Source organism: Equus asinus, chromosome 23 (assembly GCF_041296235.1).
Source record: "Equus asinus isolate D_3611 breed Donkey chromosome 23, EquAss-T2T_v2, whole genome shotgun sequence".
In the NCBI taxonomy this organism is placed as follows: domain Eukaryota; kingdom Metazoa; phylum Chordata; class Mammalia; order Perissodactyla; family Equidae; genus Equus; species Equus asinus.
This window is the reverse complement of record NC_091812.1, coordinates 35,668,564-35,692,634: the sequence shown is the minus strand read 5'-3', so window position 1 is coordinate 35,692,634 and position 24,071 is coordinate 35,668,564. Positions and strand designations below refer to the sequence as shown.

Below are 24,071 nucleotides of genomic sequence, written 5' to 3'. Positions count from 1 at the left end.
ACCATGTGCAGTCTTCACCTTTGTTTTTCTTTTTTGCAGGGGAAGATTCACCCTAAGCTAACATCTATTGCCAGTCTTCCTAGTTTTTCTTCATTTTTTCCTCCCCAGAGCCCCAGCACATAGTTGTATATAGTTGTAAATTCTTCTAGTTCTTCCATGTGAGCCTCCGCCACAGCATGGCTATTGACTGACAAGCAGTGTGGTTCCGTGCCTGGGAACTGAACCTGAGCCACCAAAGCAGAGCACACAGAACTTTAACTGCTATGCCATCAGGTTTGGTTCTCACCTATTTTTTTTAAATAATTTAAAATCTAGAAAAGAGGGCTAGCCCCGGTGGCCTAGTGGTTAAGTTTGGCACACTCCACTTCAGCAGCCTGGATCCAGTTCCCAAGCACAGACCTACACCACTCATCAGTAGCCATGCTGTGGTGGCATCCCACATACAAAATAGAGGAAGACTGGCCACAGATGTTAGCTCAGGGTGAATCTTCCTCAGCAAAAAAGAGGAACAGATGTTAGTTCAAGGCGAGTCTTCCTTAGTAAAAAAGAAAAATCTAGGAAAGAGACCCACATTATGAGCAGGTACAAAATTACTACTTTTTATTATAGTGTATTTCCACCTACATGTAGTTTGCTTTTATAATAATTTTCTGTTTATTATAACACTAAAAAATTAAATGATACAGGCTGCAGTTCTGTGGAATCTTAAGGCTAAATTTTTCCATTTTAATAATTAGTCCTTAAAACCACTCGATTCTCCTTATGGGCAGTTTGAAGTTACAGGCTCTTGGTGAGAAGGGAATACCATGGGTCAAAGGTGGGGGAGGAACTTAATTATGGCTCGGGCACTTTACATACACTATCTCACTTAATCATTATAAAAATTCTCTGTGCCGTTATTGTCTCCATTGCTCAGAAGAAAAGAAGGAAGCTCAGAGAGGTGAGATGACTTGCCAAGGAAGAGCTGAGTTTTAAGCCCAGGTTTAACCTGACTCCGAGCTCATATGCATTCCAGTTTGCCCTGCTGCCTCCTGGAAGCAATCTAAGGGAACAGGTTCACATTAAGAATATTGGTCACTTAAGTGAGTGGGGAAAGGAAGGGAAATGCCATATAAAAGGTAGACGAAAGTTGACTCAGTTACTACAAGCCATGTCTGTTTCCTGTTGTAAGCTTTGCAGCATTACGGTAAGGTTCTTAAAACACATCCTCTGGTTCATGCCTCAGACGTCCCCCTGGAGAAGTTAGCTGTATTCTACATGGAGTGGATTTTTTAAAGAGTCTCCTTCCAGAGGACTAATGCTACAGATGGAGCCCAGGCTGAATAGGTTGACCAGAGCCACCACAACTCATTGGTTCTGTTGGGTCTTCCCACCACGTGACAAGCACGTGGCCTAGCCAGGATTCAAACTTGGCCTTTCCACAGCCATGTTTTTAAGGCCCATTGCATCTATTCCTCTTGTTTTAAAGATGGAAAAAATCTGAGACCCAGAGAAGCAAAAAGACAGAAAGAGGAAGCATTGGGTCAGAACTCAGATCTCCCACCTCTCAAGCCTGTGTCCTTCCTCCTAAACCAAGATGTTGCTATGAAAATGAGCCATTTTCCATTTCCGGGAGATGGTATAAGACACCGGTTAGGAGCACAAACTCTGAAATCCCAGTGACCTGGGGTTCTTCTCTATGCAGCCATGTCCCAGATGTATGATACTGAGCAAGTTGCTTCACTTCTCTAAGCCTGTGTCCTTATATGTAAAATGAGGATAACAATCATACCTACTTCACAAGTTAAACTTTTTGTAGACTGAATGAAATAACACATGCAAAGTATCAGACAAAAAATGAAGAACGCAATAAATGTTAACTATTTTATTATTATTACCATCTGACTTACAGTCATGGAGACAGATTTTGCAAAAAAAACATTAAGTGCATGGATTCTTCTCCTTCAGTATGCTCTGAGCCCTTAGAGTTCAGGGACCACATCTTATTCATCTTTGAAACTAATTTGGGAGAGGAATTTATCATATGCCAAGAACCCACTACACCCAGGCTTCCAGTGAGGGGTTTCACAGGAAAGATCGCCATGGCTTACACCCTGTGACTCCCCACAGAGACTGAGTACACGAACCTTACCTATAAGGCTTGGCCAAAGGAAGACAACAGGAATTAACTGAACTCATCAGATCCCACTCTTTGGTTTGAAGGAAAGGCTTACAGTACAAGGGGATACTAGGTGGTAGAGAAAGAAGCCAAAAGATGCATAGAGATAACAGTAAATAGAAGCCACAATGAGAAGGAAAACAGAGAAAATAGAGTGGGAACCAGAGGAAAAGTAGACACAGCCAGCAGACACTTCATCAGAACAGAGGAACCCTCCTTCATCGGGAGGAATTACATTCAGCTGTTTGTAACCAAGACTCAATGACAATGGTTCATGCATATAAAGAGTTTTTATCTCCCATAAAAGATGAATGAACAGAGGAAAACAATCCAGGGCTGATACAGCAGATCCTCAAAGTGAACAAGCATTCAGGCTCCTTTGATTTCTCTGCTCCAAATTCCTTTGAACATGGCTGCCAACCTCAAGGTCATAAGATGCTACTGGAGTTCCAGATTCCAAGAAGAAAGAAAGCAAAAGAGAAAAAAATCCAAAGGTCCTCCTCCCTGTTGTTTCAATTCCCCCTTAGAGAGATTTTTCTGAAGTCCCACCCATGGCTGTCCACCTGCGTATTTTTGGCCACACCTAGATGCAAACCAGCCTGGGAAACGCAGCCTTTTAGCTGGGCACCCAGCCAGTCCAAATAAAACAGGCTCTGTTACTAAAGAAGAGGAGAGTGTATATTAAAGAGGCAAGTAGCAATTTCTGGTACTTTCCCTAGGTCAAGCACGTAACTTCCAAGGAAACAACAAGGAAGCAAGGTTGGTAGACATGAACCACCTTCTAGAGCCCAGACCATGTTCCAGTCTTTGTGAGACCTGCTAAGGGTTGAGATTTCCATCTTCCTTACTTCCTTATCTCTCCTTAACATAAACTCTTATTTTTAAAAATAACTTAAGTAGGCCTCTGGAGGTCTTTTTCTACTTAAAAGAACCTAAATAACACATAGGCCCAGTAACTAGCATCTATCTAGTATGCAGAAAGTTCTCAGCAGATGTTCATCAAACTGAACTGAATTCCATGACAATCACACAGCCCTATCGCTTCTCCACCTGCTCTCTGCCCGCCCTGAGTCTTCAGGTGCATTATCTCACAAGACAATGCTGGGATCTTTGTGTTTATTTTTCACTGAGATTTTTTCAGTGTTTCATGCAAAGTCATCATTCATAACAAGCATTTCGGTGCTTTCTGGCTTGTGCATTAAACTTGTTCCTTCATTGCTTTAGCGTGTTGGTTGAAGAATGATAGTCCTTTCATGGCCATTGTCACCAAGCTTGAGTTTCACAGCAAATTGAAGCAACTGAAGCTAAACCCACTACTTTCCTACAGGGAACTCCTGAATCGACAAGTCTTGTCGAAAAAGCTCAGATCGGAATAAAAAAAGGAGAGAGGGAGAATGAAAGAGAGCTGAGTCACATCCGAACAATCCATGCCTGAAATGACAGGAAGTAACCGTGGACTCTCTCCAAGCAGGAGACAGAGGAAGCTGGGAGCAGAAGGGCTGTTTCTGCATTTGCAAAGCATAATAGAAAAGTAATGAATGTAATCTATATTAACTCCCCCAAATTATCAATTTTTGAAAGCCATATCTTAGTTGTCTTTACCTCTCAGAGCTCAATATTGCCCAGTGCACAGCAGGTCATTAATAAATTTTTGTTGAATTAAATGAAAATGGTAACTCAAGTCTAAATAATCAGATTTATGGATTTGTCTAAACAATAGAAAGTAGAACTGAAGTTCTACCTTACCATGCTTGAACAGACTCAGACTTTATCTAAATCAACAACCTCAATTAAATCTGTTTGGGGTTTTTTTTTTAACCATAATAAATACAATTTTCAATCAAAATTGACCAGCTATTAAGGTAGGTAAAATAGAGGAGAAGGCATTTTTGGAATTCATTATTTATTATCATACAGACAATAATCTTAATCTAATTAATCCCAAGAATTTATATAAAATTAATTTTATTCAAAAGCAAACTAACTGCTTATATATAATAGGACTTTCCATGCCCCAAGCCTCAGAAAACATCACAATTTGAAAAATCAAAAAAGTTAGGGCATTTGTCCAATCTAGACATTTTTGAGAATTTCATTACTCAAATTAGGATTATGCAGAATAAAGGTGTAATGTTCTTATTCACAGTGATGTCTGATTTAAAATATTAAGTGAGTTGTTTCTTTGTGCCATCTGTTCAACTAAAATAATAAATTGGTGGTGTGATTTTCTAAAGAGTGTGACTGGGAGGGAAAAAACACTTCATCTAATCCTTCCCACAAGTAATTTGTCATAAAATCAGGAATTATTGGAGTTGAAAGATATTCTCTTCATTCAGCAAGCATTTCTTGATGCAGTTGTGTGCTAGGATCTGGGATGCAAAGACAAATGAAGCAGAATCTCTGCTTACTAATTCAATCTCATGTCTAATGCAAGATTTCTTTCTGTGTTCCACATGAAGATCTCCAAATGCCTTTGTTCACAAGGCAGACCAATCCATTTATGGACAACCCAAACTGAAAAATGCTCTCCCTTTTATTGAGCTGTATCTCACCCCCTGTTAACATTCTCTTCTTAGCCATGATTGTTTCTTCTAGAGACTTCCGAGGGACCTTAATTCCTTCTTTGAAATGACATTTCAAATATACGAAGACATAAATCAAGCCCTTTTCCCTCAAGATATTTCTTCTCCAGGTCATCATCCCCAGTGCTCTTAATTGTCTACAGTTAGGTAAGATTTGAAGACGCTTCACCATCCTCATCCTTGGTTCCATTCCTCCTATGGAACCAAGTCCATCAATGTCCCCATTAAAAATGCAACGCCTAGGGGCTGGCCCCGTGGCCGAGTGGTTAAGTTCGCACTCTCTGCCGCAGGCAGCCCAGTGTTTCGTTGGTTCGAATCCTGGGCGCGGTCATGGCACTGCTCATCAGACCACGCTGAGGCAGCGTCCCACATGCCACAACTAGAAGAACCCACAACGAAGAATATACAACTATGTACCGGGGGGCTTTGGGGAGAAAAAGGAAATAATAAAATCTTTAAAAAAAAAAAAATAAGCAACTAGATTGTTAAAAAAAAAAAATGCAACGCCTAGAATTGGACATCAATTCCCAGATGTGATTTAAGTGGTCAAGGGAGGACACTGTAGTTAGCATTCCCCTTGATCTGGAGACTCTATTAATGGAATCCAAGTTTGCATTAGCAATTTCTTTTGACTATGACTCATTCTTGGTTCTTTTTGAGCCTCCTAATCCTCTATGACTCTCAGATCGTTTTCACACAAACTGTTGTCAAGTCAAATCTCCCTCAACATATAGTTTCATAACTGGATGACAGTTATTTTCAAAATCCAAATGTAAGATTTTTCCTTTGATGTATAGTCCCAGTATAAGCCTAATTGTGCTATCAACAATGGTGGTCAGACCTCTCAACTTGTCATCCACAAATCAGTAACACACCTTTTATGTCTTCATTTGCTGGTCAGGATACAGTACAAAACAAGAGGACCCATGAACCACAAGAACAAAAACATTCCTCAAAACTGGCATTGATTTATGTATTAGTCAATGCCTTTTTAAAGTAGCTGTTCAAATGGATACAAACAGCCACAAACAACTACCACCTCACTTCACTGTTTTCCATCCTAAAGTTCCCTCTCATGAAAGACTGTTAAATTTCTTGCTGAATTGAGACATATCTTGTCTTTGGCATTCCCTGCCAAAAGAGGAAATGATATTAATTTGGCTTGATAGCTTCACAACATCTCAGGTACCTTCCCATGATAACTTTTTATGATGCTACTCCATGAAACAATTTGGTCATGACTGACTGATAGAAGCAGAATCCCCTCAGGCCGTGCTACTTAATAACATGAAATGATGTATTCATCAGTGAAATGATACTTCAGCGCTTGTCAGCATGTTATACTGAATATCCTAGGGTAAATGAAGTCATTTCTCCAGTTTTCTTTTTTGTTCTCAAAAAAAGCACACATATTCTTCCATCTAGTTAGCACCTATGAGGGAATCACAGCATTCCCTATCCCCTAGCTTGTATCTTCAGCAATGACTTAAACACTGATTGTCGTCATCAAATCCAAGGGTTCGTGGTCTTTGGATCGATCTCAATTCAAAACAAAGATAATAATAACAAAACATATATGAAACCAAAGGGTAGAGGGAGAGTAACTTACTTGATTGGTGAGTTGGGATAGGCAAAGGGGCATGGATAGCTCTGCCTATTCCTCTCCCCTTCCTTTCAGAGTCAACCCACAGGCAGAGAATAGAAACACTCAGTCACTGTCTGTGTGCAGGGGAGGTGTGGTGGGCCAGTGCTATTTCTATGTGGGTAAGTCTGTTTAATTCTGGGGGTTAGTATTATAGACCAATTCTGGGGGTTAGTTTTAGAGATAATCCCAGAAGTCTCCTTGTTCCTGGATATAAGTCTTTCTCCAATATCATCATAATCAGTAACAAAGGTAGATAAGGATATCCTAATCCCCAAATGCCAATTCCTTTGTCTTATTTCTTGGTTGGCTCAGAACCCAAGGCATGGAACAGAAGTGCTAGTTTTTAGATTCCTCAAATATCCATAACAAAACAGTTATGCCAGTAATCTCAGTAACAGTAATCCCAGCCAAGGATGCCTGTTAGAAGAGTCCTATTTTGGGGCAGAAATGGTTCTACTCTAGCAACCCTGCTGTACTCAGTCATTGGCTGGAAGCAGCCCAGGGAAAGCGTGGCCTTGGCCTGAACATCACAGTGGATCCAAAGGTGCGACAGCTGGGGCTGTCAGCCAACTGTGCTTCCCCAGGAGGTTCTCTTTCTCCTTGTTTATCTCCATTGTTTTCACAACTAAAGGAGATTCTGTGTGTGTGTGCACGTGTGTGTGTGACTTTATGACGTTGGGACAGATATACAAATGTTTCTACATAGAGATATATGTAGTCATACAGGTAACATTATACATGTATAATGCATCATATGCATCATACATAAGCATTTGATACACTTAACATTTACATACAAAATCTGAGAGAGAGATTAGGCCATATCAAGTCATGTTGTAAATTGGAAAAAAAAATCCTCAAATTTGTGTACACACACAGAGATGGGGATTCAACTTTGATATGGCCACTTGCCAATTCTATATAGAAGGTATATGAGAAACAAGAGATAATAAATGTGAGTGTGCTCTGTAAATCAGCAGGCATTAAACACATGTTAATTATTATTATGACACACTTAGCATCACACTAGATGCCAATCTATTTCCAGGTATCTTTGTCCAGCATGCTCTAAATGTGTTTAGATAATACAAGTTAAAAACCAAAATAAGTAAGGTAGGTGAAGTATGATAAAAGCTTAATACAATCACTAAAATAAACATAAGTAGATGCCACAGACTAAAATGTATATAATGCAGGATCCAGCTATCTCAAGAACTATCAGCCCTACAAATTGGACCCTAGAAGGAAAGAAGCCTGAGCTTACAGACCTAGAACAGGAACAAAATTAATCCACAAATAAGTAAAATCAGGTGAGCCAGCAAGAATTCTAGTCCCATTTGAAAACTCAGCCTCGACACTAAGTGATGCCTTTATCACTCCACAGGGAATTGTGGATCCTCCTTCTTTCTTCATCTTGACCTGCAGCCATTTCCTTGCTCTTTAGCATTGCTCAGACTTTGCAGAAGGAATTCCAGAAAGTTTCTTTGTACAAGTTAATACAAGTCATTCACTCCACAATTAGAATTAAGCTTTTACATGCAAATGATGTGATAATACACTCACTTAAACTCACATTAAAGGGTGCACAACTGATGTTGGAGCAGAGTGCTGTTACCTTGGTGAGGAGTGGAAATGATCCACAAGCAGGGAGAGAGGAGAGTGTGGGAGGGATATATACTTAAGAAAACTGAGTTCCTGAAGATGGGAAGAAGGCAAAATCAGGAAGTGAGGACTGGGTGAAAAGATATTTGTATAGCCAAGTCCATAGCAGCATTTTTCACAGTAGCCTAAAGGTGGAAGCAATCCAAGCATCCATCAACAGATGAATGGATAAACAAAATGTGCTCTATGCATACAACGGACTATTACTCAACCTTAAAAAGAAAGAAAATTCAGACACACGCTACAACATGAATGAACCTTGAGGACATTATGCAAAGTGAAATGTCAGTCACAAAAAGACAAATACAGTATGTTTCCACTTATAATGAGGTACCTAGAGTAGTCAAATTCTTAGAGATAGAAAGTAAAATGATGGTTGCCAGAGGCTGCAGGGAGCAGGGAGTTATTGTGCAATGGGTACAGAGTTTCCATTTTGCAAGATGAAAACATCTTGGATGGAGATGGATGGTGGTGATGGTTGCACAACAATGTGAATGTACTTTATATCACTGAACTGCACACTTAAAAATTGTTACAACGGTAAATTTTATGTGTATTTTACAATTAAAAAATACATTTTCTAACCAAATTAAAAGAACTTCTAAACTTGAAAGAAAAAAAAAAGAGAAGGGAAGCAACTCGTCTACCTCATGACTTTGCCTAGGTCTTGTCCTACTTGGGCCACCAGAGGTTAAAATAAGAAAGGGAATTTTTTAAACTGATTTTACTTTTTTGGAATAGTTTTAGGTTCATGGCAAAAGTGAGGGGAAGATACAGATATTTCTCATTTCCTCCTACCCCAACACATGCATATCCTCCCCCATTATTAACATCCCCCATGAGAGTGGTGCATTTGTTACAACTGATGAACTTTCATTCACATATCATAATCATTCAAAGTCCATAGTTTACATTATGGTTCACTCTTGGTGCTGTACAGCCTATGGGTTTGGAGGAAAATGTTTTTTAAATTATTCATGTATATTAAATTATTCATGATAACTCTATTGCATGAGGACCCAAAATCCACAGAAGACTATCAAAATGATAGAAATGTTGTAAACTTTTGCTCCAAGTGTGGTCTAAAGACCAGCAGCATCAGCACCCCCTGGGAGTTTGTTAGAAATCCAGAATCTCAAGCCCACCTCAGACCCACCGAATCAGAATTTTCATTTATCAAGATTCTCGGGGGATTCATTGTCCATTAAAGATTGAGAAGCACTGCCACAAACTATTCAGAACTGCAAATGGAGCAAAAAATAAGAACGTTTGATCAGTTGAGATGGAAGAAAAATATGTCATTAAAGCAGCATTAGTGCATCTGGAGCTCACGTTTTACTATTCTTTACGTTCTAAAAATGATAAAAGCCAAATCTATTTACGGCCTTGAACATAGCAAATGCTTAAATGGAAGCACAAGTTTGATTTAATATATTGATGACAGCGTCCTCTGAAAACCATATAGTTGAATAGCTTTCATAGAAGTGAAATGATTAAAGCAGCAAAGAGCCTAGCACGAAGTTCTCACTGAGTGGCCGATGGTAGATTTGGTAGGTTTGAAATTCCAAGAACTCACCAACACAGCAGAACTAACGCACAGCACAGTAATAAATTCGCCAAGGGGAGTACCGACCCTCATAATTGTTCAAGAACAATAAAATTCTGGTCACTGGTAATGTGAGAAAAACCATCAATACCCACAGCCAACTGGGTTCACTTAATGAATTAAATTGATATGTAGATTAAATTGATATAGATCAATTAAAATGATATATAGAGAGGACAGAAAAGACACCTCAAAATGTTCATTGAACACAAAAGGGAAAAAATTGACAAATAGATGTATTCAAAACACTAAAGTACAGTAAGAAAAAGAGAAAATCCATGTTTAGATTGACAATGCCTTCTCAAAATCTGGGAATTTTTTTTTACTGTGGGTTTATTCTAACATGTTTCCCTCATTACCTCTGCAGCAGATTCAATGCCAAGTTTACGCTTAACACTTGACATAGAAAATAAATTCCTGATAGGAAGATAAAAATTAATAACTGTATAGATAAAACAGAGATGACGGGGGGTGGCGGGGAGACAGAGAGCCTGCAGTTAGTGTCTGTCTCTGACACCAGGGCATTTGTGGCTGGAAAACGTTTTTCCACTTAATGATAATTTTCAACAGTTCTTGGGATCCCTGCCCGCTTTCATTTTCTTTCTCTCTGGCAAACTTCCATTCACTCTGGCTTTTGCAACAGTAAAAATAAATAAATTTGACTCAACAAAACCAAATATTATTTTACAAGTACAAACTGAAAATGAATCTAAGGTTTGGCTTGTTGTTTTTGAAATTGATGCTAATTTTAAGCAACAATTCAGAGAACCCCAGGAGGTTTACATGAGCTCCTCAGTAGCAAAATCATTTTTAAACAATTTCCAATGTTTTCCAGAGCAAGAAAGAAACTCTCGAAACTACCGAATTTCTGGGTCCAGGCCACATGCCCACCTGGTGTTCTTGTGACCCAACGAGAGGAGAGTTAGAAGTAAAAATTCACTCCACGGCAAAATTAAGGGTGACATATTTGGCGCTTGATTTTCTGTGTTGAAATAACTATAACATCTTAGAACTTGATACGGGGTCCACAGATGAGGTCTTCAGGGATGAATTTAATACTTTCATAAATGTCTGACTCCCATGTTATCAGTCATTTAGAACAACAGCTAACGTTTTGTGGAGCAAAACAAGAGGGTAATAATGAACTTCAAAACAAGGAGGAAAGGTTTCAGAATCAAGAAGCCACCCTCATGTTGTGATAAACATCTGCAGGCTTCAGTGACTGTCAGCTGAAGCAATTTGCATAGTAAATGTTTTTATCTAAGGAGAGCTACAGTGAAAACCTCAACACTGGTGAAAATGTGGCAGGCGTAAAGCTGATCCTCTGGAACCAGCTGAGAGCTGTAATGGGGCCTGCCTCTAAATGCCGCCAGGAAACGGTGAAGTAACACGAGAGCTGAGAGTGGGTTCAACCACGTGCCACCATGATGTGAAATGACTGCACTTTCCAAGGGAACCTGCTCTGTGGCCCCTGGCAACCTGAAATCATAGAATGTTCAATCTAGAAAGGGAGCTCGAGGCCCCACATACACATCCCCACCAGGGAACGAGACTTGGACCCAGAGGGTGAAGAGATCCACTCCAAGAACCCTTGTCATCAGACAAACGAGATCTTAAACTTGATTTCTCTTCAAATTAATTCAACTTTGTCCAATCTCATGAAATTAAGATTCTATAAACATACAATTCTGCCCTGTGCTCTCCTTAAAGCTATTTTTACCTCAGTCCTAAATAGCTAAATTTACATGCCTTCCAAAATGCAAAACTAAGGCTTTATCAGGGTTCTCCTGTAGACCCCAGAGACCATGAGGAGCAACTGAAAATACACAGAATCATAGAAAAATAAAGAACACATTTCATAGACACTAGCTTTTTCATCTAGAAAGAACCAACTATTTACTTCAGCAAATACTGGGTCTTTTAGAAGACAGTGTCAATTTTATTGCTTTTTGAAATGCTGTGTAAAGCGTGGAACTTTCCAATTTGCACGTAAGTAATTTCCATCTTTAAGTTTAAATATATTTACGCGGCGAGAAAAAGAACATGCATATGAATATATAGAATTTTTTAAATCATCATCATACACATTAGAAATTTCTTTTACAAACATCTTTTTTCTTAAAAAAAAAAAATTAGCAACTGGTAAGAACCGTCTGAGATTGCAGAAAATCCAGCTTTCTGTTTAAGCTGCCTTTCACTGAGAGACGTGAGTGATGGCAGACGAAGGCCTCTTAAGAATAGACTCAACAGAAAACGACAGTGGTTCATTCACAGAGAGTTTTGTTCCAACTTGTTTGGCTACGAAAAGATCTTTTGCGCATCTATCTATTGTAAATGTGTACTTCTGGTTCTCCTTGACTAAACGCTCTCTGTGTTTCTTAGGGGCCGCTTCAAAGGCCTCTTTGACAAATGGTGTTTTCAACTCAGGACCTGATTTGTCATTAACAGTCTGCTGGAATAGTGAGTGGAATGGATTATGTTTAAGTGGCAGAGGGTGGCTGGTGCTTTCTTTGCTGATCTTGGTTAAGACGTGCCCTTGAGCTGCCAGGGAGTCCGTGTCAACAATGGGAGAGAAATTCCGTCGGGGTGGGGAGAAGGCAGACCTCTCAGGGACGGCCTGGTGTCCCTGAAGCTCATTTCTTGAGGTCTGGACCTCCAGAGGGTGAGGCAGCACCAGAGAGCCTTCCAATTTTGGTGGCAGCACGTCGTGTTCCACACTGAGTCCATCCTGGATTCGCACTCCCTTCAGGTCCCAGCTGGCCCCAGGTTTCAGAGCTTGAACTGAGGTGGTGGCATTTAGCAGGCACTGCTGGTAGAGGAGGGTGTCGCTAATGGAGCCACACTTGGGCCAAACTAAAAATCTCGAGGACAAGGGATATTGTCTGTAAGTGGCGGCCACACTGACATTGGAAGAAATCAGTTCCATATTCCCAGACCCTGAATACTGCATGGTTAGATCAAGGCAGGTGGGCAAAAAATTGCAGAAGTCTTTGCTTGGCGGCTCCCCCAGGGTGGGGCTGTAGGCACTTTTGTAGGAGTTGTATTCAGGTCCATGCACCATGCGGTTGGGCAGGAACAAGGCAGCAGCTTGGGAAGCTTCCAACATCTCCCTCTCTTTATATTCTCTCTCCAGCATAATGTTCTCCAACTCTTTATCAGCAAAGGCCCGCCTTTTTCTCATCCGGTCACTTACCGGGGGAGGGAGAGGCAAGCTCCCTCCCACGTAAGTCTCTGTGGGAATGGGGCGGTAGCCTAAAACAAGCAAGCATTGCACACGAAAGAGATTAACATCCAGGGAAGAAAAACCTGGAAATCCAGGAGGCAACAGAAACACTACAAATCAGCACAACAATTATTTACAGTTCTATATCACTAATATTTTCACACAGAAAGCAAAAGTTTAGGTTCGATTTAAAATAGTTCCCTTTGGGGGGAAGGATATCCATATTGTAACTTTTTGTTATTGTTGTTTTTGTCATTATAGGTCTGTTTCTTTACTTTGACAGCCATCCTCTACTGGCTGAAATGTAAATGTTCTTCCCAGGCTCCTATATATTAAGAAACAAGCCTGCTCATCTTGCTTCAGTCAATGCTTTATTACTACCCAGGTCATCTTTTCCATTATTAAAAAAGATATCTATACCTAGAGCTGATGTCACTTTTATTTTCTAAAGATGGTTCATTATGTACACATTGTTACAGTGGTAGGATAATCCGAGGAGAACTAGGAAAAAAGAGAAAGTTAAAGCAGATTAGTGAGGAGAAAAAGAGGAAAGACTGACGGAAACAGAGAAGCATAGAAAATTGAAAAGAGCTGTTAACCAGTCAAACAGATTGTGCGGTAAACAATTTAACCAGGCCCCTACCCCTGAAAACCAGTACAAACAAACAAACAAAAGGAGAGAGGGGCGATCCCCTGCTATATTGAAAAGAACTGGTCTAAAACATTTTTCCAAGCCCTAATCATGTTGGCCAGATACCAAAAAGGTTGAACAAGCACTCATTAGAACATAGATTAAGTCATCACATATTTTATGAACAGGAACAAAGTCAAAAGTAAAGATCAGTGTGACATAAATAGAATTCCTGGCGGCATAAAATACTTTGAGTGTTTCATCATCCCGGAACACTCACCACTATCAAATTTGTTTAAAGTCTCCATTGTAATGTTTGTGTTTACATAGTGACAAACCCATCGTACTCATTTGCAAATAAAATAAAATTTGAAAATTAATGTTTCTAGCTCTACGGTCAGTTTCTGCCAGGAAGTTATTTACTTGAATTTACTATTCCATTTAGTCTTCCCACTTCTCGAATTGCTTTGGCACAATTTCAGTTTATCAGTGTGGTTCCTATGGTTATAAATCTATTTACCCAGTTTGTAACCAAATTCATTTTTAATTCATGAGGAAACATGCTAAGGTCAGAAGTACAAAGCACAGGGTAAGACATGAACAAACTTTTAAAACCTGTCCAGAACCAACCCAATTCAGTAGCCACACAAGAAAAAAAAGAACTCAAATGTCTGCTTTTTTTTTTTTTAATCTGCATGTCAACCCGAATTTTATGAAGTGGTAGTGATTAGAACAAATATAAACTTTCCTTTTCTTTAAACGGTGAAAAGTAGTCAACATATCATTTATCAGGTCAATAAATAAATTCCATAACTGAACAGAGATGCTTTTACGAATCAGACTCTGAAAGCCAGGGTCTCCTATTTGCAGATGGTCTCAACATATTAACTGTTATGAAATTCAAATGTAACTACTTCTTCCTTAAAAAAAAAAACAACTATCTTCTCAAACACTATCACTACAAAAAAATACATTATTTCATTTATAAACTTCAGTGTGAAATTAACCTGCAATAAACTAACAACAGTTTCATTTAAAGTTGAAATGCATAACCGAATTAAATCCAATTATTACACAGATCAAGACAATTTTTTAAGAAAAATTCATGTATCCCCAGGCTTTAGAAAAATCGAAAACATGGAGAGTTAGAAAATTCACACTGTTCAAATTCAAACTCCACTTCTCTTGTTTGACTCAAAACCTTTCTCAGATTCTACCATCTCGACTGTCAAAAATAGTAAAATGAAGTGTGGAATAACTACAATTATGTAGATAATCCAGAGAGGAAAGTTGTGCAAAGAAAAAGAATGGGCTTAGAGGTTGGATGGCACAGACTAGAGGTCTTTATTGGTGTGGGTATCTATTAAATTCCTCACTTGACTTATTCTATTTAGCTCCAACTACAACTAGAGCTATTTTTTTCTTTCTTTCCTTCCAGGACATCTGCTCCGGAATCACTTGGCAGTGTATCTTATACATCCCTCACACCAGGGCAAATTTCATATGCATTCCATGCTACCCCATTAACTCTTAAGCAGACAACAAAATTATCAGTGACAAAAACCTCAGGAGGTATGTGACATTCATTTTCCCGAGTCCTGATTTCCTTCCTAGAGAAAAACTTTCTAATAAAAGGCACCTTCCCCTCAGATTGCTCTGTCGAAGGTTAATCAAACGCCATGTGCATGATTGATGAGAATCAATCGGAACTCGGTTTAAAGACTCAAAGATAATTTTGCATAGTTTTACCTTCTAAAATGCTTTTGGCCAGCAAACTGGGTGCCCTGACTTGCCTCTGATACACGGCTTTGCGCTCGAAATTATTCTGTTTCCCGGAAAGTCCCTTCTTGTCCTGTAAACACAAAAAACAGAATCAATAATGCCCTGAAAGAAAACATGGGAAAGAAGCGAGAAGGAGAGGACGTCAGCAACTCTCCCCGGTCTAAATGTATGTCTTTTCCTAGACCATGTGAAAATGATTCAAAACGATTTCATATCAGCACCCCTTAAATCCAGGGCAACGAGCTAGAAGCTCTGCCATAAGTCGCCACCTGGTGAGCAGGGTCCCCGGCTCCCCCTGGGGCCGCCTTGCTAGAGTCACCCCAGACTCGCCCGCAGCCAGAAGTGGGGGGACATCCCGGAGGAAGGTGAAATCCACAGTGGAGGAGACGGTAGGAGGGTGGCCCTGAACGACAGCTGCGCCAACCACTGCGCTCTGTTCTCAGAACCCAGATGTGAGGCGGAAGGTGCCCAGGGCCTGCCATCGGTCAGTGATGGTGAGCTGGTTTCTCCCCGCAGTAGGGCGGCTGGGAGGAGGCGCAGGGCACTGAGGGAGATAAAGGAGTTCTCTCTCTCAGGACTTTCCTAGGTCTGGCCCAAAACTCCGCCGTGTTCACTGAGCGACTGAAGTGCATGAAGGCTCATGGAGCTCTTGGAGGCCGCCTGGGATTCAGGACAAGGGACCCCAGCCCTCACTCCCGCAGTCACCGCCTGGTCGGTGGGAGTCCGGGCCCTTCCACCCCAGCGTCCAGCCGAGCAGGCCGCGGGGAGCGCAAGGAAAGGCAGGCCCGCGGTGAAACACGCCGGGCAGATGCGGGAGGAGGCCGCGCCCAGAGCCAGGGCCACCTCGGGCACCCAGCGCGCTCTCCCGGGTCCTTCCTTGGAAGACTTTCCATTAGGGTCACTGCCTCCGGCGTGTATGATGACCCACTTCCTGGGCCCTCCTCGCCAGAAGGTAAAGTCAGAAATCCTCCCGCGCCCTGAGGCTGGGAAGCCGCCGGAGAAGCCTCCCTTGCTCCGAGCTCTCCATGCACAGGGACACACGGAAACCAAAAGGCCGAGGTTCCCGGAGCCTCTCCCCTTGAAAAAACCCCTGGCTCTCCTCCCAGCTGGAGCCCCGCGGAGGGAGACGGCAGAGACCCCTCCACCGGCTCTTAGGAAGTTCTTGGGGCCAAAAGCTTCTGACTGCAAGACCTTAGCACCTAATCTCCTCGCCACTTTCGGTCTCATCTGTAAAATGGGCACACGTCCTCCCATCTTCAATGGCCGTGACAGCGGCAGCACTGTGTGCGCTGGATGCTGCCTGGTTCTTTGTCGCGATCGGCGCAACAGGACAGTGCTGAGCATCACGAGGGACGCGGTGCCTGGCACCAAACGCCGCCTCCACCCCGCCGCCACCAAAATAAACTTTACAGTATAAGAAAGAAAAAGAAAAACCCTTTCCCATAATGTCCCGACGGGCCTAACCACTTTCAAGGCCTCTCTGACAGCTTTTCAATACCAAACGTTGTCTGCCAAGTTCCCCAGCGCTGCCCACGGCTGCCTCTCTCCCGGCCCCGCAGGCCAGCGCGGGGAGGGAAGTGTCCTGACCATCCTTGCGAGGAAACGCCAGGCGGCGCCGAAGGGCCCTGGGCCGGGGGGTGTGGGGAGCAGCCACGTCCCCTCCGGCTCCTCGACCCCCATTGTGGTCCCCGACGCCTCGGGGCCCGGCGTGTACGCACCTCGGTGGCCTGCTGCCTCCGGAGCGCCACCTGGGCGGCCATGACGCGCTGCCGCTCCACCACCAGCAGGCAGTTGGCGCACTGGCAGTCGCGCCAGCGGCAGAAGCGCTTGTGGCCCTTGAGGCAGGACACGACGCCGTGGTTGCGGCATCGCGCGCACTTGGGCGTGCGGCTCAGCTTGCGCGGCTCCGCGCTGCCGCCCGCGCTCGCGCAGCGCTCCGGGGGCCCGGCCCGGGGCGGCGAGGCCTGCGGCGCGGCGGGCGGCCTCGGCGGCGGGCCCCCTCGCTGCTCCGGCCGGCCCGGCACCCCTGGGCACGCGCCCGCGTCCTCGCCGTCGCCGTCGTCCTCCGCGTCGTCCTCGTCCTCGTCCTCGTCGTCCTCGTCGGCCGGCGGCGGGCTGGGCCCGGGCGGCGTGGGCAGCGGCGCCCCGCGGCCGTCCTCCTCCAGCTCCAGGCTCTCCACGTCGATCTCCCAGTCCCCGGCCGCCGGGCCCGCCTGACACTCAGCCATGGCGCGCGGCGCCTCGCTCGGGCCCACGCTCAGTCGCCTGCACTCGGGGGAGACACGAAAAGACCCAAAGACCCACCGGCCGCTGTCAGGCACGGTCCCCAGGCCTCGGGCCCAGAGTTCCTGGCCCGCCGGGCCCCTTGGGGAGCCCTATTCTCTCCACGTCCCTCAAATCCAGGCCACACGTGCCTTTCTTGTATCTTTAGGGCCCCCAGGGATTCCCAGCCCAACAAAGTTTTTATCTATTAATTCTAAGTGCTCTGTGACCACCTGACCTTTAACCGCAGCTCTCTATATACCACGCTTTCAGGACAAGTCCCTTGGTAATATACCGGTCACACACACGAAAACATTGTGCCTAACTAGGCCGACCTAGGCCACTTGTCAGGTTTCCCCGTGCCCAACTGGTATGGCAGTGATGAATATAAAAATGTCGATGGAAGAATTATTTTCTTTTTGATCAGAAGGGGCCCTTCGAACCCAGAGAAGTACCACCCTAGCCGCCCAAACGTCTCTCATCCGCGTACGCCAGCAAAAGGACCCCTCCTCGGGCTTGGAGAGGTCCTCTCATCCCCATCACAACCACCACCAACGAAAAACCAAAGTTGTTCTGCTGTCATTAGGACCGCACAGGACACTGGGCACAGAGCTGCAGATGCCCTTCCAGCATCAACCGTGCCCGGGCCTCGCAGGGCTGACCCGAGCGGGCTCTAGGTGCATCTTGCACGGTTTGCACTTTAAGGCAAGACAGCCAAGTAAAATTAAAAGATAAGGAAAGGTGATTCACCCCCTTTGCCCTCCCTGACTCCCTGAGCAACATCATAGCACTCACCAAGACTCTGAGAGCAGCGCTACCAGCCGAGGCAAAAAATATCCAGCCTTGGGACCTGGCTCTTGGGCTGCCGGCTGTGCTGGCAAACAGAAATCGGCGCCGCCACACCCTGCCACGAAATCCGGGCTGACAGCTGGAGGCCCGGAGACCACTGGATGGGGAATAAGAAGAAAGGGGATGGAGAAGGTGAGTCAAGTCCTCAGCGGCCTCGTCCCGCACATCCCAGACTCCGCAAAGTTCTAATCAGTCCTCGGCAGCCCCGGGCGCTTCACCTCGTTGAGGCTGCTTTCGGCTTCCTCTGATCCAGGCTGGGCGGGAAGGATCGGGCCGCCCCGGCCTGGTTCAGATCCCTGCCTCCCGGGCCGGCGGGCGCACGCAACTGCGCACGACGCAGCGCCCCTCTCCGCAGTCGCCGGCCTCGGCTCCCTTTCCTAGTATTATCCGCTCGGGCTCCCGAGCTCCGCGCGCGCTGATTGGCCAGTTGTCAGGCGGTGTGCACGCTGATTGGCCGAGGCGCGCCGGCCCGGCGCTCTCCGCCTCCTCCAGGACGCCGCGCTCCTCCCCACCGAGCTCTGCCAGAATCCACCCGCGCGGCCTTCGGTGCAACCGGGTCTGCTGTCGAGACGCTAAACCCGAAGTGGGAGGTCGCCATTTATCTCGTGGACTAGGAAACAAGCAGAGACACACTCTTACGAATCGCATTGTCCCCAAGAGAAGGTAATAGACGACAAAGCAGAGTTCAGAAAAGCTAGTATTGGTCTCTACCTTATCAGTATCACCAGTATTTCTGCGACTCAATCATTGACCCAGACGTGGGCGCTGAAATGAGGCCTCTAATCGGATGCACAGCGGCAGCCTACTTTCTCCTGCAAAACTAAATAGTTACTTTGCACCACCGCAGCAGACAAATGACCTGTAGATATATTTGTGGCTAGTGCCGCTCATGCTCAAAGCGCCAAGTGGTTCTTCGTTAACCTTCACCATGCCCCATGAGGCAGGCAGGTCACCAAATTACCTATGTCACTTACATTTTCCTACTATGTCAATTACTATTACAGTTGATTTGGGGGAGAGCGGAAATACATGCCATTAAGAGATTTAGGTACAATATATTCACTCTAAGCATGTTTTTAAACGAAGCTTTTTTTAAAAAAAAGATAACTATTTTCTGTGCATGAAAGTATAAAGAAAAAAGACTTCCTACTGTCTCCCTCAAAAATCCTCACATAAATGTTTAATAAACAGTTAAATTTCCAAAATATTGAAAGCAGGAATTAGTCCCCTAACTCAATGCTGCATTCTACTTCTTGGGCTAAATTTAAAATCACTTAGATGCGTTTCTAGTTCACCTTTAAATAATCAGTGTCTCTCAGGATCGGCTTAGGAGACATTAGGAAACTGAGTGCCACTGCACGGAACACATAGTAGGTCCTCAGTAAACATTTGTTAAAGGAAGGAAATTGCTAAACATGATTCTATGGTTACTTTTCTTGGAGCCGGTCAGCAAAATTAGAAGTTAACCAACCTCCGAAAGGCGGGAAAAGGCAGCTGAGGATTTACTGTGTAGCTAATGTGATCAGCTGGATGCGCAGGTATTCTCAAACTGTTGGCAATGTTGGAAAGTCCTTCTCTGGTGACCAGGCACTGGGACTCCCCTTTTGGGCGGGTGCTTCTCCCCAGAGCCTCTTGCAATGCCCAATGAAGGAAGCAGAGAGAGGTCTTGCTTATTCCTGTGGGCTGCTCTGTTGCTCTGGGTCTCAGAGGGTGACGTGAGAGCTGTGCGCACCCAGACATGGGACAAAGAGTCACGCAGACCAGACCGTTCGTGCCTCTCTCGCTTGGCACCACCTAATAACACCAGTGAGTTTTACTTCTTGAGTAGTTTCTTATACTCTCATGAAAGCGCACCTACCTTAGAACATTTCTTTCTGTAAACTCCTACCTATTTTATTCTTTTTTATTTAATAATGGGAAATTCCACTTAAAACCAAAGACTCAGCATTTCAGCAGGATATTTTTCCAGGAAAAGCTTCCAATAGGATAGAAACGGCAGCAGAAATGTATCTTCCCCATTTTTCCAGTGATGAAACTGAGGTTCAGAGAGGAGCCCTGGGTCACACAGTGAGCACTCTGGTCCTAGGTCGGCCGCTGCTCTGAAGTTTCAGCAACTTAACGGAGCCCTTCACTCCCAGCCAAAAAGACTCATAATGGGTTGGCGTTTTTTATCTTATTCCCCTCACCCCTTCTAATTTTAGTACCTGGTCTTACAGAGCAGCCCTCCTGTAACAGGACACGGCAGGTTTTTATCAACTCATTCTGGATTTTTCTGCGTCTCCCCCTGCTAGCTATTTTTCCGCCTTTGCAAACAGGATCCAGGGCGCGCAAGCAATTTACAAACTCTCACCACCGCGGGCTGTGTGCGTGCGGTTGGCAGGCTGGGCTTTTATTTTATTTATCGCGGTGGGGGTGGGGAGGTACGACACACGAAATCATTAGCCCTTCACCAGTTATTTTGGATATTAAAAAACAAAATCAAGAGAGTAGGTTTGCTAATTTGGGATAACTAGACTGGGGGGGCAAGGGAGACCGGAAGGGAACAGGAGGGAAAAGGGACGTGAGCGGCTGTTTCCAAAACAGTAAATAAACCCAGACGGGCAGCCCTGGAATTTGTTCGAGTTGTACAAGCTGCTGTATAAGGAGGAAACAAGTGGGATTTGTGTACAGTAAACCCCGAGGGCTGAAGCCAGGACAGAAGATAGGGGATGGGCGGGGGAGAGGGGAGCACACCAGGACGGTGGAGCCGGCTTCTGGCAGCAGGGCCCTCAGAACGTGGGTCAGAGCCCGGCCGGCCTTCTTCTGGAGCAGCGTTTGGCCAGATGTGGAGAAAGCGGCGCCCGCATGCTGCCTGAAGGGACTGGGCCCCCGGTTCCGAGTGGGTAGGCCCAGGACCTTTCCCTCCGCGGCACTCTGCCCACCCCCCAGTCCCCAGCAAAAACCTACACCACAGCCCCACTGCTTTCTCCAGACTTCCCTGCCTATCTCCACGTGCCCCGCCTTCCCGCCGCCTGTCCTGCCCTCCCTGCACCGCATCTGCCTACTTGGAGACTGCAGCTGTAATCGTGATCCAGTTGAATTACACTCCATTCCCCGGCCCTGGACGCCCCCAGAGAATCTCGATCCCACCAATTTCTGAGAGGTGAGGAAGGCGGTGGGGGACAGGCGGTTTTTATCATGGGATGAGCTTCAAGAAATCTCAGGAACTCCAATATTAAATGCTAAATTATCTGCATTTTTCTGGGAAAATAAAAAAAAGGAATCTAAGGTTGCACAAACTGGTTAGTAAATTAAATATTCAGAGGCAACAGGAGGCAGAGAGCCTGGGCTCCAGGCTGGTTGTTCCGCTGACTACGTGACCTTGGTCAGTTATTTTTCTGTGCCTCAGTCGCCTCATCTGCAAAATGGGAAGGGTGGCCTTCCTTGGCCCGGACCTTGTTAAGACTCAGTGATAATGAAGATAGAGTCTTCACATAGTAGGAGCTCAATAAACGTTCGTTAATTCCAGAGGCGGCGCCGCGTGCCTCGCCAGCTGGATTGAAAGGCGAGGGCGCAGAGTATCCAGCTCCCGTCTCCTGTCCCTCTCCTAGAAGGGGTTAGGCCGTGACTGAGGACCTGTCAGGTGAGGCTTGTAAACCGACACCAAATTACAAAGTGCAATTCCGAGTCCCTCTTGTAAATTACAAAGCAGCGGGCCGCGGGGACTCTGCGGGTCCCGCTTGGCGGGGGCGGCCCGCGGGGTTTGCTTCTCTCCCAGCTGGCCGGTGCGGAGGCCCCCTTCTCTCTCTCCCTTTCCCCAAAATCTCTCACCCGCAGCCCTTCCCGTTCCCACGCAGCTCCGACTCACCCGGTGGGAAGCCCCCCTTTAGAGAATCGAGCAACAACAACAACAACAAAAAAAAAAAAACAGAAAAAGGGAGGAGAGTTTGGCTTTTATTTTTCCTTGATGAGGGTGGCTTTTTTTCTCCAAAAAGAAAAAAGGAAAGCATGTTTCAAATTGGCTCCTGCTCACCCATCCAGTTCCTTGCTGTGAATCCCAGAGGGTCCGCGGGCGCTGCCTCCCTTCTGCGTTGACCACGCCGTCGCCGTCGGGGGTTCAGTTCGAGGGCGCTTGGCTTCAAAAGCCTGGCCCAGCCACCTCTCGCCGCGTTCATTGAGCCCGCGGCCGCTGGAGTTGAGCGGCCCGGGCTGTTTTCCAGGCCCCGGCTCCACGCGGGCAATCCGGCTTGGAGGTCCAGCGCCCGGGTTTCAGAGCTAACAGAGGGGCTTCAAATGCCAGATCTGCTTCTTGGCTGCGGAGTAACGAAGAGGGTCCTTAACCTCCCTGTGCGCCTCACTTTCCTCAACTGCAAAGTGGAGTTAACCTTAAGGGAGATGACGCCTGTGGACCCCCTGGCACAGTGATCCGCCTTTACTGGACATTCCATATTCGCATTGCTTATCATTTTAATTCAGCGAACTGGTCTGCAGAGAGCCTGAGGCCGGGAAAATTCGAGGCCCGAGTTCTTCCCGACCCTGCCCGACTTCCCAGCTTCCGAGGCGGCCTCGAGATGAGTGTGGGGCCGGTTGGAACCCTCCCTCCACCAGCGGCCTGAGTGGCGTGGCCAAGTCAACCTGCCGTGAGCGCCGGGGGTGGGGAATGATTTTTGGAAACGTCTGGGCATCGCAGTAGAAGTGCTTTGCTGTGGCCCCTTCTGGCTCTGGTTTGTCCAGCGATGACCTCGAAGCCACTCCCTCTCGCGGAAAGCTACTCATCGTTGTATCGTCTCACAACTTTGACCGGCTGCGGACACGGCGAAATAAATAATCCCAGATGGGATTGCGGAGATATGATTTCCCAATTTGCTTTGCGTAATCAAATATACGACCTGTCACAGGCCCTGGTGGGGTGGGGGCCGCTCGTGGGAGACGACTGTTCTCCGCGGGGCTGTTAGAATTCGCCCTTCCCCTGCTCTGCTTGTCCAAAAATTAGCCTAACCAAAAGGACAATGCGATCTGGGCTCTCATCCCTCCTCTGTGGGAAGCAGGGTTTAACTCAGTTATTTAAGACGCAAAGGGACGCACTTAGTTCACGCCCCTCGTGGTACCAACGGAGAGGAAAACTGAAGCTTAGAGAAGTTCAAGGGACTTGCTAAGGAGACACACAGCTACATAGCGGCTGCGTGGGACCAAAGGGGCCACAGTAACTCCCCCTCCACCTCGCTTCTTTCATACAATTTTATTTTAACGTGCCCTTTGCATCAGGATGTAGAGTCAGATGCCCGGACTCTGAAGCAATCAAGCAAGCGGCGCGAGCATATCGAAGGATCTGCCAGCCCGCCTGCTCCAACCTCCAGGCAGCTTCCATCATCCATGCTGGGAAAGGGGGTTGAATTCACTTGGGGGTCATGTAGATGGGAGATGAGGCAACTGCAGACCTCTTTGACTTTTCAGTACCCATTCCAAATGGTCGGCAGGGGAGGCAGAGACTCAGGGTCGTACTGGGGCCTGGCTTCCGCCCCAGGGGCTGCGTCCTTGCTATGGAAGGCAGCCATCAGAGGGCACGTGGCTTGTTGCCACATCAGGAGGCAGCGCGCACACACACGGAGCTCCTGCTCTGGGCCTCACTGCTGCCCCTAGGAGGCCTCATGACTAACTGATTCTGTAAACCCTTAACCCTGAGACCTGTCCA

General features: G+C 45.6%; 1 protein-coding gene across 3 annotated transcripts; it reads right to left on the bottom strand.

The window, feature by feature from the left end:
• Nucleotides 1-9,159: 9,159 nt before the first annotated feature.
• Nucleotides 9,160-23,172, bottom strand: DMRT2 (doublesex and mab-3 related transcription factor 2). 3 transcript variants are annotated; one of them, XM_044756990.2, is made up of 7 exons: nt 22,413-23,172; nt 18,619-19,010; nt 18,347-18,497; nt 17,008-17,554; nt 15,257-15,359; nt 13,297-13,377; nt 9,166-12,905 (listed from the first exon to the last, which is right to left on the bottom strand). In XM_044756990.2, the coding sequence occupies exons 4-6, from the start codon at nt 17,515-17,517 to the stop codon at nt 13,322-13,324; spliced, it is 669 nt and encodes a 222-aa protein (XP_044612925.1). In that variant the 5' UTR covers nt 17,518-17,554; nt 18,347-18,497; nt 18,619-19,010; nt 22,413-23,172; the 3' UTR covers nt 9,166-12,905; nt 13,297-13,321. The 3 variants fall into 3 exon arrangements, with proteins under 3 accessions (XP_044612923.2, XP_044612925.1, XP_044612922.2); XM_044756987.2 differs by lacking the exon at nt 13,297-13,377 and having other exon boundaries at nt 22,413-23,157; XM_044756988.2 differs by lacking the exons at nt 15,257-15,359; nt 17,008-17,554; nt 18,347-18,497; nt 18,619-19,010; nt 22,413-23,172 and having other exon boundaries at nt 9,160-12,905.
• Between the last annotated feature and the right edge of the window lie 899 nt (nt 23,173-24,071).